Genomic DNA, 14028 nt, shown 5'->3' with positions numbered 1-14028 from the left:
CTACGTCATTTCACCATGCGCCATAGGAGGAACGCTAGTAACCGACAGTCCCTTTGGCTTCTATTCGCCAGTCCACAACATACCTGTGGGAACAAGTACCTCAGTGGAGCAGCAGCTGCAGGAGCTCATGGCTCTGATCGTTAAAGTACTAGGAATGCCTCGTTCCATAGAGATGGCAGCACCAGAAAGCTACGCCGATTCACTCATTGTGGATAGCATAACACTCGTCAGCGTACCGAAAGGATTCGCTCCGCGAACTATGACTGTATATGATGGGACAGCTGATCCACTAGACCATGTGAACCAGTACAAGTAGAAAATGATGGTGGTAACAACAACCGGTTCCCTGAAGGAGGCGTGTATTGCGAGGGCTTCGGATCAACCCTGTATGGTGCAGCCCTACAATGGTTCGTGAGCCTGCCCAAAAAGTATATATCCACCTTCGCATATCTGGTTAATATCTTTAACCAACAATTCGCCAGTAGTCGCAAGCCGGTAAAACAAACAAGTGACCTATACAAGGTAGTCCAAAGGTTTGAGGTATCCACTCGGGACTACCTGAACAGGTTCAACATAAAAAAGGTATCCATCCCAAAAATGCGACGTACCCACAACAGTAAAAGCATTTAGGCGTGGACTTCACCACGACTCAGATCTGTTCAGGGAACTCACCAAGTACCCGTGTACCACTTTTGAGGAGGTACAGCAGAAGGCAGTGGCTGTCATGTGCCTAGAGGAGGACGAATCCATGAGGGATGTCTACGACACAGAACGTACCAACAGAAAAGAAAAGTGAAAGATCTAAATCGTACAGCAACACCATGAACAAAGTTTCAGGCGACACCAATTGGACGGAAAGTGCTAACTTGCCCCCCAAATTAAGTGAGTACGGGTTCACCATAGGAATCTCCAGAGTATTGAAGGCATTAAAGGAGCTCGGACAGAGAGTTAGGTGGCCAAAGAAGCCGGTACCCAGGGAGAACGACAGAAGGGACGCAAGTAAGAAATGTGAATACCACCACGACATCGGACACAACACATAGGATTGCGTAGTCCTACGTAAGGAGATAAAGCACCTTCATGGAGCAGGCTGCCATGATCATTTACTACCGAAATGAGCCAAGTCCGGAAAGGTAAACACAGCAGAGCAGATACTCCCCTCACCACCTCCGTTGTACTCCAAGGTTATAAATGTTATCACAGGTGGATCAGAGATATGTGGGCTGACTTATTCAGCAGTAAAACGCCATGCAACAGAGACTAAGGGAGACAAACCAGAATCCATTTGTCGCGTCAGCAGGAACGACTTGCCAGCAATTACGTTCGACGAAACAGACATTCAAGATGAGGGGAAACAACGACGCATTGATTATCACCCTCTCAATTGGAAATTGCCAGGTAAGGAAGATCCTAGTCGATACTGGGAGTTCAGTCAACCTCATAATGCTAGGAACCCTAAAAAACATGAGGTTTAGCGAGAAAGACCTGCTCAGGAAGGCGGTATCCCTAGTTGGGTTCAGTGGAGAAATGAAACACTCTCTGGGAGAGATCGTAATTCCTAAATTCGTTGGAGGAATTAACAAGCAGGTAAGATACTTGGTCATCGACGGCCCATCCACTTATAATGTTATCCTTGGCAGACCATGGATCCATGAAATGAAAGCGGTGCCATCCATGTACCACCAAAACTTGAAATTCCCAACACCTTGGGGAGTATAGGAAATACGTGGAGACCAAGAAGAGGCTAGAGACTGCTACAAGGATGCCCTCAAACATACGGCAAGCCCACCAGCATAGCAATTATAGAGACTGTGCGTCCAGAGGGAGTACATCGAGCCACCACAGGCAGAACTTGATGAAGTACATCAGGACGCGCAACACCTTGAGCGAACTGTGCTGATTTAAGCAGACTGTACAGGTAGTATCCGTCAGCAGCTACGTGATTTTTTGCGTACTAACATGGATTGCTTTGCCTGGTCGCACAATGATATAGTAGGTATTAACCCAAGTGTTATAACACACCTGTTGAGTGTTGACACTAGTTATCAGCCAGTACAACAGAAAAGGAGGAAGTTTGCTCTAGAAAGAAACGAGGTAATCAATCAAGACGTAGACAATCTGCTAGCAGTAGGAAAGATCATGGAGGTCAAGTACCCATAATGGCTTTCTAACGTTGTGGTAGTACCCAAGAAGAACAACAAGTGGAGGGTATGCGTAGACTTCACAGACCTAAACAAAGCATGCCCAAAAGATCCCTTTCCACTGCCACACATAGACGCAATGATGGACGCAACAGTAGGACACGAAATGCTCACCTTCCATGACGCATGGAGTGGGTACAATCAGATCAAAATGCACCAGGATGATTAGGAGAAAACAGCCTTCAGATCTGAAAGGGGCCTATACTGCTACAAGGTAATGTCATTCGGCCTCAAGAATGCCGGTTTAACCTACCAACGTCTGGTAAACCAAATGTTCAAAAATGAAATTGGGAGAACAATGGAAGTTTACATAGACGATATGGTGGTCAAGTCAAAGCAGGCATAACAACACATGACCAACCTGGAGAACACCTTTGGGATACTGAGAAAGTACCACATGAAGCTGAACCCCTTGAAATGTACCTTTGGGTTGTTCTCCGGAAAGTTCTTAGGGTGTCTAGTCACCTAGAGGGGAATCGAGGCAAGAACAGAACAGATCCGAGCAGTGCTACAGGAAGAGTGGTGGCCCTGAACCGGTTCATTCCCAGATTCTCGGACAGATGTCGGTTGTTCTATGACATCCTTAGAAAGAGCAAGCTGTTCGAGTGGACGGAACAACATGAAAAGGCGTTTAATGAACTCAAAAGCTACTTGAGCACACCTCCATTACTCTCTAAAGTGGAACTAGGAGAACTCCTGTACCTGTACTTATCGGTTACGGAGGTGGCAGTCAGCGCTGTACTGGTACGGCAACACGAGGGAACACAAAAACCTATATACTACTTTAGTAAGTCTCTGCTACCTGCAGAGACCAGGTACACCTCACTCGAAAAACTCGTCTTAGCACTTGTTATTGCTTCATATAAGTTGCGTCCTTACTTTGAATCTCACACAATCTCCGTGATCACGAACTACCCCTGAAAGCTATAATGAGAAAACCTGAACAGTCGGGTAGAATGGCTAAATGGTCAGTCCACTTAAGTGGGTATGTCTTGAAATTTGAACCCCGAACAACTATCAAATCCCAGGCCCTAGCTGACTTCGTGTCAGATTTTAGCCCAACCCTCCAACCTTAGGCCGACAAAGACGTGTTAACCCTGAGTGAGGACAAGGGTGACCAAAGGTGGGTACTGTACGTTGATCGGGCCTCAAATATGAGGGGAACGGGGGTAGGCTTGGTCCTACGCTCACCTCAAGGGGAACAGATTGTTCAGGCAGTACGGTGTGAATTCAAGGCCACCAACAACGAAGCCGAATACGAAGCCCTCATCTTGGGACTACAGTTAGCCTTGCACCTATGAGTCAGTCACATAGAAGTATACAACGATTCCCAACTTATTGTAAACCATGTGAATGACTTGTACGTAGCCAGGGATTCCAAAATGGTAGCCTACTTGAAAGTGGCGAAGGATCTCAAACTTCGTTTCACTACCTTCTTCATCAAGCAGGTCCCTAGAGATCAGAATACTGAGAAAGACGCTTTGGCAACATTAGGGGCAACATTCAAGCCTGGGGTAATCTCTACAGTCCCCATTATACATGTGTTTGAACCAGCTGTCTTCCAGCAGGAAAACGATGTAACAGACAAACACACGTACTCCTAGTAGTTACACGAAGCGGGGATAATGTGTACCTCATCAGCCCATGATGAAACTCCAGATTGGCGGCAGCCTTACCACGACTGGTTACAAAACGACGTACTCCCTGCTGATAAGAATGAAGTCAGGAGTTTCAAAATGAAAGCCTCCAGGTTTGTACTGATTGACAATATACTATTCACAAGATCACTAGCAGGACCCTACCTGCGCTGTCTGAGCAATGAGGAGGCATAGGCTGTTATGCATGAGATCCATAGCGAGGAATGTGGAAATCATGCAGGGGGTAGGAGCCTGTCCAATAAAGCACTCAGACAAGGTTACTTCTGGCCAAACATGCGTAAGGATGCAATAGAGTACGTAAAGAAATGTGACGCATGCTAAAGACACGCACCAGTTAGCCATCAGCCGGGTGAGCACATGCACCCCATAATATCACCATGGCCCTTCATGAAATGGGGAATGGATATCGAGGGATCACTGCCTCGTGCCTCAGAAAAGAGGGTCTATATGCTTGTCATGACAGAATATTTCTCCAAGTGGATAGAGGCGGAGGCGTTTCCTCAGGTCCTTGAGAGACACGTAATCTCTTTCATCAAGCGGAACATCATATGCAGATTTGACATTCCTTCAGAAATAATATGTGAAAATGGTGCACAGTTTGTGTCTGACAGAACAAAAGCCTTTTGTGCAAGGTGGAACATCGCACTGTTCAAATCTACCCCAAGGAATCCTCAGTCAAACGGACAGGCGGAATCCAGTAATAAAATTTTCATGGAGAACCTGAAAAAGAGACTGGAGGAAATTGGGGGTAAATGGGCAGATGAGCTTCCCCTTGTACTTTGGTCTAACAGAACCACCCCCAAAGTGGCCATAGGACAAAGACCGTTCAATCTAGTGTACGGAGCTGAAGCCGTGATCCCTTCAGAAGTGCGAGTACCAACACATAGGTACGGTTGTATAACAGAAGATAGAAATCAGGTGGAGATGACCAGCAACCTGGACACTGTGGACGAACTAAGAACCAGTGCTCAGATCAAAATGGCAACCTACAAACAAATGGCTACCAGGAGCTACAACCAAAACGTAAGGGTCAGAATTTTACAAGTGGGAGACCTGGTGCTCAGGAAAGTGTTCCAGAACACCATGAACCACCAGGCAGAAAAATTTGCCTACAACTGGAAAGGACCGTACCAGGTAAAAAGCATGATGGGTAATGGAGCTGATACGTGCATTTTATATAGTCTTTTTAGTCTATTTTAGCACGTATTTTTATTTACTTTCATACTGTTTATATTGCATTTTGCCCCCGAATTGGCTACTTTGGTTCGTTTTGTGCGTTTTGTAGAAATGAACGCGAAAGTAGTGGAATCGTACCATTTTTCGTCCTTTTTGCATGCATTTTGAGGAGACGGGATTTTTCAGAGTGAGTTTTTGCATTGGTATGCGTGAAGGCACGATTTACGAGGCAGTCGGGCACGAGATTGGGCTGATTTGAAGGAAGAATACTCGATCGAGTGGTTTTATTACTCGATCGAGTGGTTTTTATAGCCTTGGTTGATCGATCAAGGTGATTTCTATTCGATCAAGAAGAGCTTGAAAGTGGAGTTACTCGATCGAGTAACAATTCTACTCGATCGAGTAGATTATCTGGCGTGGTACTCGATCGAGTGGTTTCAAACTACTCGATCGAGTGGTTTTTGTTTTCGTGGGCTTTAATTAGCCCGTGAACTTGTTTTAGTTATTGAACTTAGTTTATTTTCTATTTAAGCTTACGTTAACTAGGTTTTAGGCATTCATTATCTATCTTTTTTCTATCATTATATCATCTATCATTTCCCAAGACTGCGTTCTCTTTTCTTCTTTACTGTAACTTTATTTTCGGGGTTATTTCGCTCGGATTTGCTAGTTCTTTACGCCGGATTCTTGCGATTGTAATCTCTTTCTCCACCTTTAATTTTAATCCTTCATTTGTTCACTTTAATTACTTGTTTTGCTTTATTTAATTTCTGTCCTAATTACCTTTTATGCATTTTTATTATTGTTTTATCATGTTGAATGCTGGTTATTTATTTGCTGTTAGCATTGATAGTGTTAATAGCGATATGAGTAGCTAAATCAGTTTTATGTTGGGATTAAGGGATCTACGGTAGAAATGTGACGATGTAGTGAATAAGTTAGATGAATTAATTGTGAGATTCTGTCACCATAGCAATATAACTGTATTTATCGACTTTGTTGAGTGCACGCTTCTGAGTCACCTTTTTAATCTGGTTAAATTTAATCCTGGATCGGAAGATTGGACTAAATAGACCTTCTATGAACAGTAGACTACCCTGACGAGGACGGGAGTTAAGTTAGTGGAAGTTTAGGATAGAAAGTGGACCGGAAGGACCTTTCCATATCCGTCTCGCTGTAATTTATCTATGTTGTTTACAGTTGAGTCACTGGACTACCGTAGTGAACCGAAATCCTGACATGTCCCCTCTCTATTGATAGTTTAAACTCATTTTCTGCCTTAATTGCTCTTTCTTTATGACTTTTTCGATGACTTTTGAGGAGTTTGGTACCAGACTCGGCCTTTCCTTTACGGGCGACACTACTGCCCCGAGGAAGGTCATTCGTCAGCTTTGGCGGACCTTCGCCCAGACCACCTTTCCCGAGCAAAAGCTCGCACAGGTCCACCTTCCCCTTGCCCGTTACTTTCTTAGACTGATGGGGAGCACCATTTTTGGCCGTAGGGAGCCAAACAACATCAACAACAACGAGCTCTCCATCTTAGGCGGTTACTTGAACATTGACTGCGAGGGTCCTTTTACCCTCAACATTGCCTATCTGACCGCCCAGTACTTCCAGGCCCAGGGGGAGAAGGTCACGGGAACTATTGTCTGCGGTGGCATAGTTACTATTATTGCCCGTTCCCTTTTCCCTGTCTGGCCTCGTGACCTACCGTACCTACCGGGAGAGAGAGGTATCTGAGCCTCGATGCCATGCATTCTCAGCATTGGCTGACCACAGACTACCGGACATGGAAGATAGACGGTTCCTTGTCCGTGGACTTACCTTGCACCACTCTCCCCCGTCTAGTCCCTTTACCTACTGTCGCACGGGGCGCCCGACTTCCACCACTGCCTGACTACCACCTCCAGATCCGACGACCTACCACTTTACCCGTCGCCAAGAAGCAGCGTAGACTTGAGACCAAAGAGGGGTCTACACCTTCTGGGAGCGGCCAGCCTTCCACGGCCACTCCTACACATACACCTACCCCGATCCCTATTCCTACTCCTAACCCCTCACCCGACGACCAGACACAGACAGAGCCGGTCCTACCGGCTAATTTTGTACCTCCACCACCCTTTGAGGCGTCCTAGGTCATGGACCAAGGGCGCCGTGACGGTTTGTTAGTTGAGATTGCAGAGAGACAGGCTCGTATGGAGCGGGACTTAGCTTTGATTTTGTTCCCTCTATACAAGTACCACTTGAGTCGACACCATCCGATCCCAGAGAGTTGGCCACACCCTTCCTTTTACCGGTACCCAGCTGAGGGGTACCCGGAGTCTGCTGAGGAGGAGGAGGACGAGGACCCGGCGGCGGCGGCGGAGAGAGCTCAAGCTGAGCAGAGGAGGAGGAGAGAGTAGGAGGTAGACCCGGACTTCAGGGTGACGGTGGAGGAAGTGCGTGACAGCGACGAGGAGGCTGACGAGTAGCCACTGGTCTACTCACTTCCCCAATTTTCCTGGCTGGTTTGGGGAAGTTCGTGTTTTGTATGTACATCTCACTCTTTTATTTTTGTCTCCTATTTATTTTATTTTTTATTCTTTATTGGTTGTATATTCCCGTTTCCCTGTATATATCTGCTGGTGTATGTTGGAGGACAACGAGGGTGTTGTCCGTTTTGGTTTGGGGAGGGTATTGCATCCTTTTGAGTCTGCATTTGCATTTGTTTTGCATTCACGTTTATTTATTTCAGCTTGCATTGTTTATTTATTTCATTAAAAATAAAAAAAATCAAAAAATTAGAAAAAATTCAAAAATTCAAAAAATTTCACGTTTATTTTTGCATATAGGTTGAGTCAGAACGGTTGATTCCCGTGATGAAACTGCACTATAACTTGTCATTTTTACTTGAGCCTTGCACTTCTGTTGATAGTTATTAGCTTTGTCATACGCATAGTCTAAATATAGCTGATTGTTTAGACTTGACCTGATAAATTGGCAACCTACTTTACAATTTCTGAGGTTTAGAGCCCATAACTGGTGACATTCATGACCAGTTCATTAGAAATTGAGAGTAGTACTCCTTGCATAACATGTTCATCATTTTTGCACTTTTATGACATTCGATTTCTTGTCAAATACACACATTCGGGTTTGTGGTCGGTGTCACATGCAGGGAGGTGCTTGCAAATTTTCCTTTTCCTTATATTTTTTTCACTTGTTTAGCTTCACTTAAGCCAAAACTTGCCTTTTTGACCCATTAGCTACATCCCAAACTGAGCCTGCCTAGTCAAGCTAGTCTAATATGTCTTTTGTGGTATGATTTTCCGTCTGCAGTTTGGCCTGTGTGTATATGATTGGAGTTGGTGGAAATAGAGGAAAATGGAGAAAAAAAAAAAAGAAAAAAAAAAAGAAAAACGTGAAAAAAGGAGAAAAAGAAAAAAAGAAAAAAAAAAGAAAAACGTGAAAAAAGGAGAAAAAGAAAGAAAAAAAAAATGAAAAAAAAGTTGTGTTTTACGTAAAGAGAAAAAGAAAAAAAATGAAATTTGTAAATAATTGATTTGTTTTAGTCAATTCATTTAGACGGTGTTAAAAAAGGAAAGTTTGTGACCGTCTAACTCCTCCATTCTTATTCCATATTTTTGAGGAGATTGTGTATAAGATTAGTGAGCTATGTGCCAAATGAAGGGCACTTATACTTTATTTTTCAGTCAGTTGAGATTCGGATGGTTTTATATGGTCCTGTTAGGAACTAGCTTGACGCTTTTACCTCCACATTACCATAACTTGTTTTGCCTTTTCTCACCTGAACCTCACTATTCCCATATCATTTGTAAGCCCTCGGCTGTGACGGACATTATTGGTTGGAGTGTGTGCATTAGTACTTGAATCGTCTTTCATTTTTGTTGTATACATGCTATGTAGATCGTAGTTAGGTGAGTGACTGCTTTTCCTTCTCTCTTTTACATATAACTTTCACCCTTTGCTTCATGAGAGAAGAGTGACCACGAGAGAGTCCGATTTTGTTGGTCTTGCAAGGTCGATAGATTGGCTATATTTCTGAATAGCTTATAACTCGTTTGCGTATTGACTGCATAACTATGACTGTTAATTTTTGTTGCATTAAATTGGTTCAAGTAGACAAGTTAAGCTAGCTCTGAGTTTTCATTTCCGTTCCATTAGTTGAATTTTAGTTTACTCGAGGACGAGTAAAGTTTCGGTTTGGGGAGATTTGATACGTATATAATCTTTTTAGTCTATTTTAGCACGTATTTTTATGTACTTTCATACTGTTTATATTGCATTTTGTCCCCGAATTGCCTACTTTGGTTCGTTTTGTCCATTTTGTAGAAATGAACGCGAAAGTAGTGGAATCGTACCATTTTTCGTCCTTTTTTCATGCATTTTGAGGAGACGGGATTTTTCGGAGTGAGTTTCTGCATTGGGATGCGTGAAGGTACGATTTACGAGGCAGTCGGGCATGAGATTTGGCTGATTTGAATGAAGAATACTCGATCGAGTGCTTTTATTACTCGATCGAGTGGTTTTCATAGCCTTGGTTGATCGATCGAGTGGATTTCTACTCGATCAAGAAGAGCTGGAAAGTGGAGTTACTCGATCGCGTAACAATTCTACTCGATCGAGTAGATTATCTGGCGTGGTCCTCGATCGAGTGGTTTCAAACTACTCGATCGAGTGGTTTTTGGTTTCGTGGGCTTTAATTAGCCCGTGAACTTGTTTTAGTTATTGAACTTAGTTTATTTTCTATTTAAGCTTACGTTAATTAGGTTTTAGGCATTCATTATCTATCTTTTTTATATCATTATATCATCTATCATTTCCCAAGACCGCGTTCTCTTTTCTTCTTCACTGTAACTTTATTTTCAGGGTTATTTTGCTCGGATTTGCAAGTTCTTTACGCCGGATTCTTGCGATTGTAATCTCTTTCTCCATCTTTAATATCAATCCTTCATTTGTTCACTTTAATTACTTTAATTACTTTATTTTATTTCTGCCCTAATTACCTTTTATGCATTTTTATTATTGTTTTATCATGTTGAATGCTTGTTATTTATTTGTTGTTAGTATTGATAGTATTAGTAGCGATATGAGTAGCTAAATCTGTTTCATGTTGGGATTAGGGGATCTACGGTAGAAATGTGACGATGTAGTGAATAAGTTAGATGAATTAATTGTGAGATTCTGTCACCATAGCAATATAACTGTATTTATCGACTTAGTTGAGTGCACGCTTCTGAGTCACCTTTTTAATCTGGTTAAATTTAATCCTGGATCGGAAGATTGGACTAAATAGACCTGCTATGAACAGTAGACTACCCTGACGAGGACGGAAGTTATGTTAGTGGAAGTTTAGGATAAAAAGTGGACCGGAAGGACCTTTCCATATCCGTCTCGCAGTAATTTATCTAAGTTGTTTAAAGTTGAGTCACTGGACTACTGTAGTGAACCGAAATCCTGACATGTCCCCTCTCTATTGATAGTTTAAACTCATTTTATGCGTTAATTGCTCTTTCTTTATCTCTCTTCCTTTAAACCAATTAGTTTAGAAAACCAATTTAAACACCACCCATTTTGTGACCAAATAGACGGAATTTTACAGATATCTTGCCTCCCTGAAGAGATCGACCTGACTTCCATATCTATATAGTTAGTTTAGTTAGTTATTTTTCATAGGTATACGACAGCCTTGTCAGGAGCATACAAATTCATGACTATGGAAAGGCAACTCATACATAAGCCGTGGAACATTACTTACCTGAAGGAGTACTACATTTAGGTTTCAACTGCTGAACCAAAAAAGCTTTACCCTCAGAAAGTACACAACTATACGTACGATAAAACTTTGAACTTGTGCCTTTAGCGCCTGAACTAAATCTCTTACAATGAAACAGTGTTCATCTGAAGGGGTACAACGCCCAGAATGCACCCGCTGGAACCCCAGACCTATTTCTCAGTAGGTACGACATGAGAGGTGGAAATCCAAAACTTTAAGTTATGGCACCAACTTCTCATTTATTTGCCTGAACAGGTATCACGTTGTTGCTTTTTGCAGCTCCACAGAAGGAACATTATCTGCCCGACAAGGCATTTCGTTCAGAACGTACGTGTTAGTCACCTTGGATATGTCAGGTACTGCTAAAGGGGTAACAACTTAAAACAAGCTCTCAAATTCTTCCCAAACATTTTCTTTTTTTTTTCCCACCCTCGGGTGTTATCTGTTAACAGGTAGCGCTAAGGGAATAAAACATGGGAGTCACATCTTTAAGATTTTTTTGCAAAAAGGGCCTAGATTAAGTATTGTTTTAAATTTTTGGTTGTACTATTTGAAGGAGTACAGTTTTTTATTCCTGGAACAATTTCCTTTTTAATCCATTCCCATTTGCGATATTCATTTATTTTTTTTTTGGGATTTTTGAGAACCCTTTAAGTTGTAAATTAATTCCCCGCAGTCTGAAAGAAAAAAGGACTAGCAAAATATTCCTCCTGCAGGACGAACATGGTGCGCATGGTTGGACAGGGAACCGAGCATCCTGAAAGGACAGAAGACCCCAGGACCACTAAAGTCACCGCAACAGAACAGTAAGCCGGCCAACATACAATGCATGCATGACAAACAAACCGCAGTACGCACAGTAAGTACATAACACAGAAAAAACTTAAACATTACCGGCCCCCAAAAAGGAGCAAGAGAAAAGTCAAAAGATTGATAAAAAAACAAACAAACAAAGCCAAACGCCACACAGGACTAAGGCAAAAACGAAACAAATTACAATTAACTAGAGGACATTCTCTCTTCTAATCAACTTGACCTGGAACAGGCACCTCATTAGGAACAGCAGCAACAGACTCAGGGACGTCTTCCTACACCTGCACCACCTCCTCAGCAGGAACATCCCCCCCCCCCCCAAGCAAGAGCCGCTTCCTTCTATGCCATCAGGTCATCAATGATGCTAAAATCAGGCTGAACAGGGAAGGTCTCAGCAAACTGCCTCTCCTCCTCTGCCATATTCCAAGTAGTGTGCATACCGGCATTGAACTCTCGCATACGCTTGATCTTGGACTCCCAGGCAGCATACAGTAGGGCATCCAGAAGCAGCTTCTTCAGGGTCTGCACCTGACCCTCAGCAACATCAATGTTATCGGCCAGAGAGGAATTTGAGCTCTGTGCCTTCACCAGTTAGGTTTGAGTTTGTGCCAACTTTGAATGGGAAGTGTTCTTCTCCTCGGCAGCTGTAGAGAGCTTAGCCTCCAGATCAGCAACCCGCTGGTTGAGCTTGTTCAACTCCCCCATCAGACGAGGAACCTCCTTGCGGATGAACAGGTTCAGCTGAAGTCTCTGCCAGAATACAAAACAGATATGAGCAGCCACCTCAGCAAGAACAAACAACAAAATACAGAGACAGGTGTACTTACAGCGAAGGCAGTTTCGACTGAGATGTCCAGCATCTCAGGCATAAGCTTGGTACTCAATTTCTAGGCCGTGGCAGGGAGTAGGAACAGTTCCAGTTGAGGCCAGAGAGGAATACCAACCTCACCACCATATCCACAAGGGAAATGGAGGAGAGTAATATAGTTGGGCAGAGGCGCCCTGGGATGCACCGAGACCAAAAGAGGAACAAACTTCGCTTCTGGCTCCTCTTCGGAGCGGGTTGAGAGGAGGAGGAAGCAAGCTTCCTTTTCTTCAGCTCCATTGCAAAGTCAGCCCTAAAAGGGGCTTTACCTAAGAGAAGCGATTAACACACCAGTCACACAAAGTAAAGTAAACGCAATAGACAGAAAGAACAACGGAAAAATGTTTCACCACACGACATCGAGGGTTCCATCTCAGATTCCTTTTCTGGGTTGGAGGGAGTCTCTTCTTCTTCTTCGCCTTCTTCTTCGTGAGGCTCCTGATCCTCTTCTTCCTCTTCGTCTACCTTAAGCGGGTGAGAGGAAGAACCCGTGGTCTGCGAAGCAAGGAGAGCAGGGAAGGTTCTAGCTTGGGGCGGGAGACTGAGGAGCCTAGTAACTGTTTTGGCTAAAAATAGTGTAATAAGAAAGGCCTATTTAATAAAATAAAAGGCTAAGGGAGGAGTGACGAGGAGGAAGGGAGCCCGAAATTGGGAGAAAAGGGAAACGGGCTAAAGGAAGATCAGGAGCCCATCATAGAAGCCGTCCGGATTAAGGAAAGAGAAGTTAGGGAGAAGTTAGGGAGATCAGGGAGAATCGGGGAAGGCGGCCGAGTATGGAAAGAGTTCTTATGGAAATTGTATTCCCTTTCCATAACCAAAGTAGGACATATCTAGGGTTCACACCCTATAAATAGCCGAGGAAGTAAATCAAGAAGGACATTCAACAACGCATTCAAGAACACATCTACACCAAGGCATTAGCATATTCTTATACTCAAATATACATCCGTCCAAGATCTTGCAGGCCTGACGCCTCACGCCTGAAGGACTAATTCTAAGTTACGATTGTAATCATCCTCCCATTCAGATATAGTGCAATATTTGGCAGGGTACCGTCCCTCCCGTGGTTGTTCCCACATTGGGGTTTCCGCGTCACCAAATCTTCCGTGTCAATTTATATTTTGCACTTTATTTCCTTCTTTAAATATCAACATACGAACGATCATACAATCAACCAACGAGTAAGACCGCATTAACCCTAATCAATCAACCTGGTAAAAAATATCTAAACAGTTTGGCGCCCACCGTGGGGGCATTGTGGTCGTCAATCGTTGATACTCTAAATACACAATGGATAAGCAAGCATCGGAAGCCATGTCAGGGAGATGACAACCATCGCCACCACCGCCCTCTACTCAAAACCCAACGTCAACAGTCGCTACACAGGCTCCCGGACACACCCCAAGAATCATACCGACAACAAAAACCTCTTTACCTCCTAGGACTCCTGCTGTCGCAGCCCAAGCCAGATCAGATAAGGGAACATCAAGTTCAGGCCTCACTCCGCCACCTAGTCCCACACAAATCTTACTCACTGGC

At 43.5% G+C, this 14028-nt stretch overlaps 1 protein-coding gene across 1 annotated transcript; it reads left to right on the top strand.

The window, feature by feature from the left end:
• Positions 1 to 4258: 4258 nt before the first annotated feature.
• Positions 4259 to 11193, top strand: LOC141628779 (uncharacterized). Its single transcript, XM_074441873.1, has 3 exons — positions 4259 to 4993; positions 10943 to 10995; positions 11091 to 11193. The coding sequence occupies exons 1-3, from the start codon at positions 4259 to 4261 to the stop codon at positions 11191 to 11193; spliced, it is 891 nt and encodes a 296-aa protein (XP_074297974.1).
• Positions 11194 to 14028: the final 2835 nt, after the last annotated feature.

The sequence above is a fragment of the Silene latifolia genome, chromosome Y (genome assembly GCF_048544455.1).
Source record: "Silene latifolia isolate original U9 population chromosome Y, ASM4854445v1, whole genome shotgun sequence".
Classification (NCBI taxonomy): Eukaryota; Viridiplantae; Streptophyta; class Magnoliopsida; order Caryophyllales; family Caryophyllaceae; genus Silene; species Silene latifolia.
Note: the sequence above shows the minus strand (reverse complement) of the source record. Positions and strands in the feature narration are given on the sequence as shown.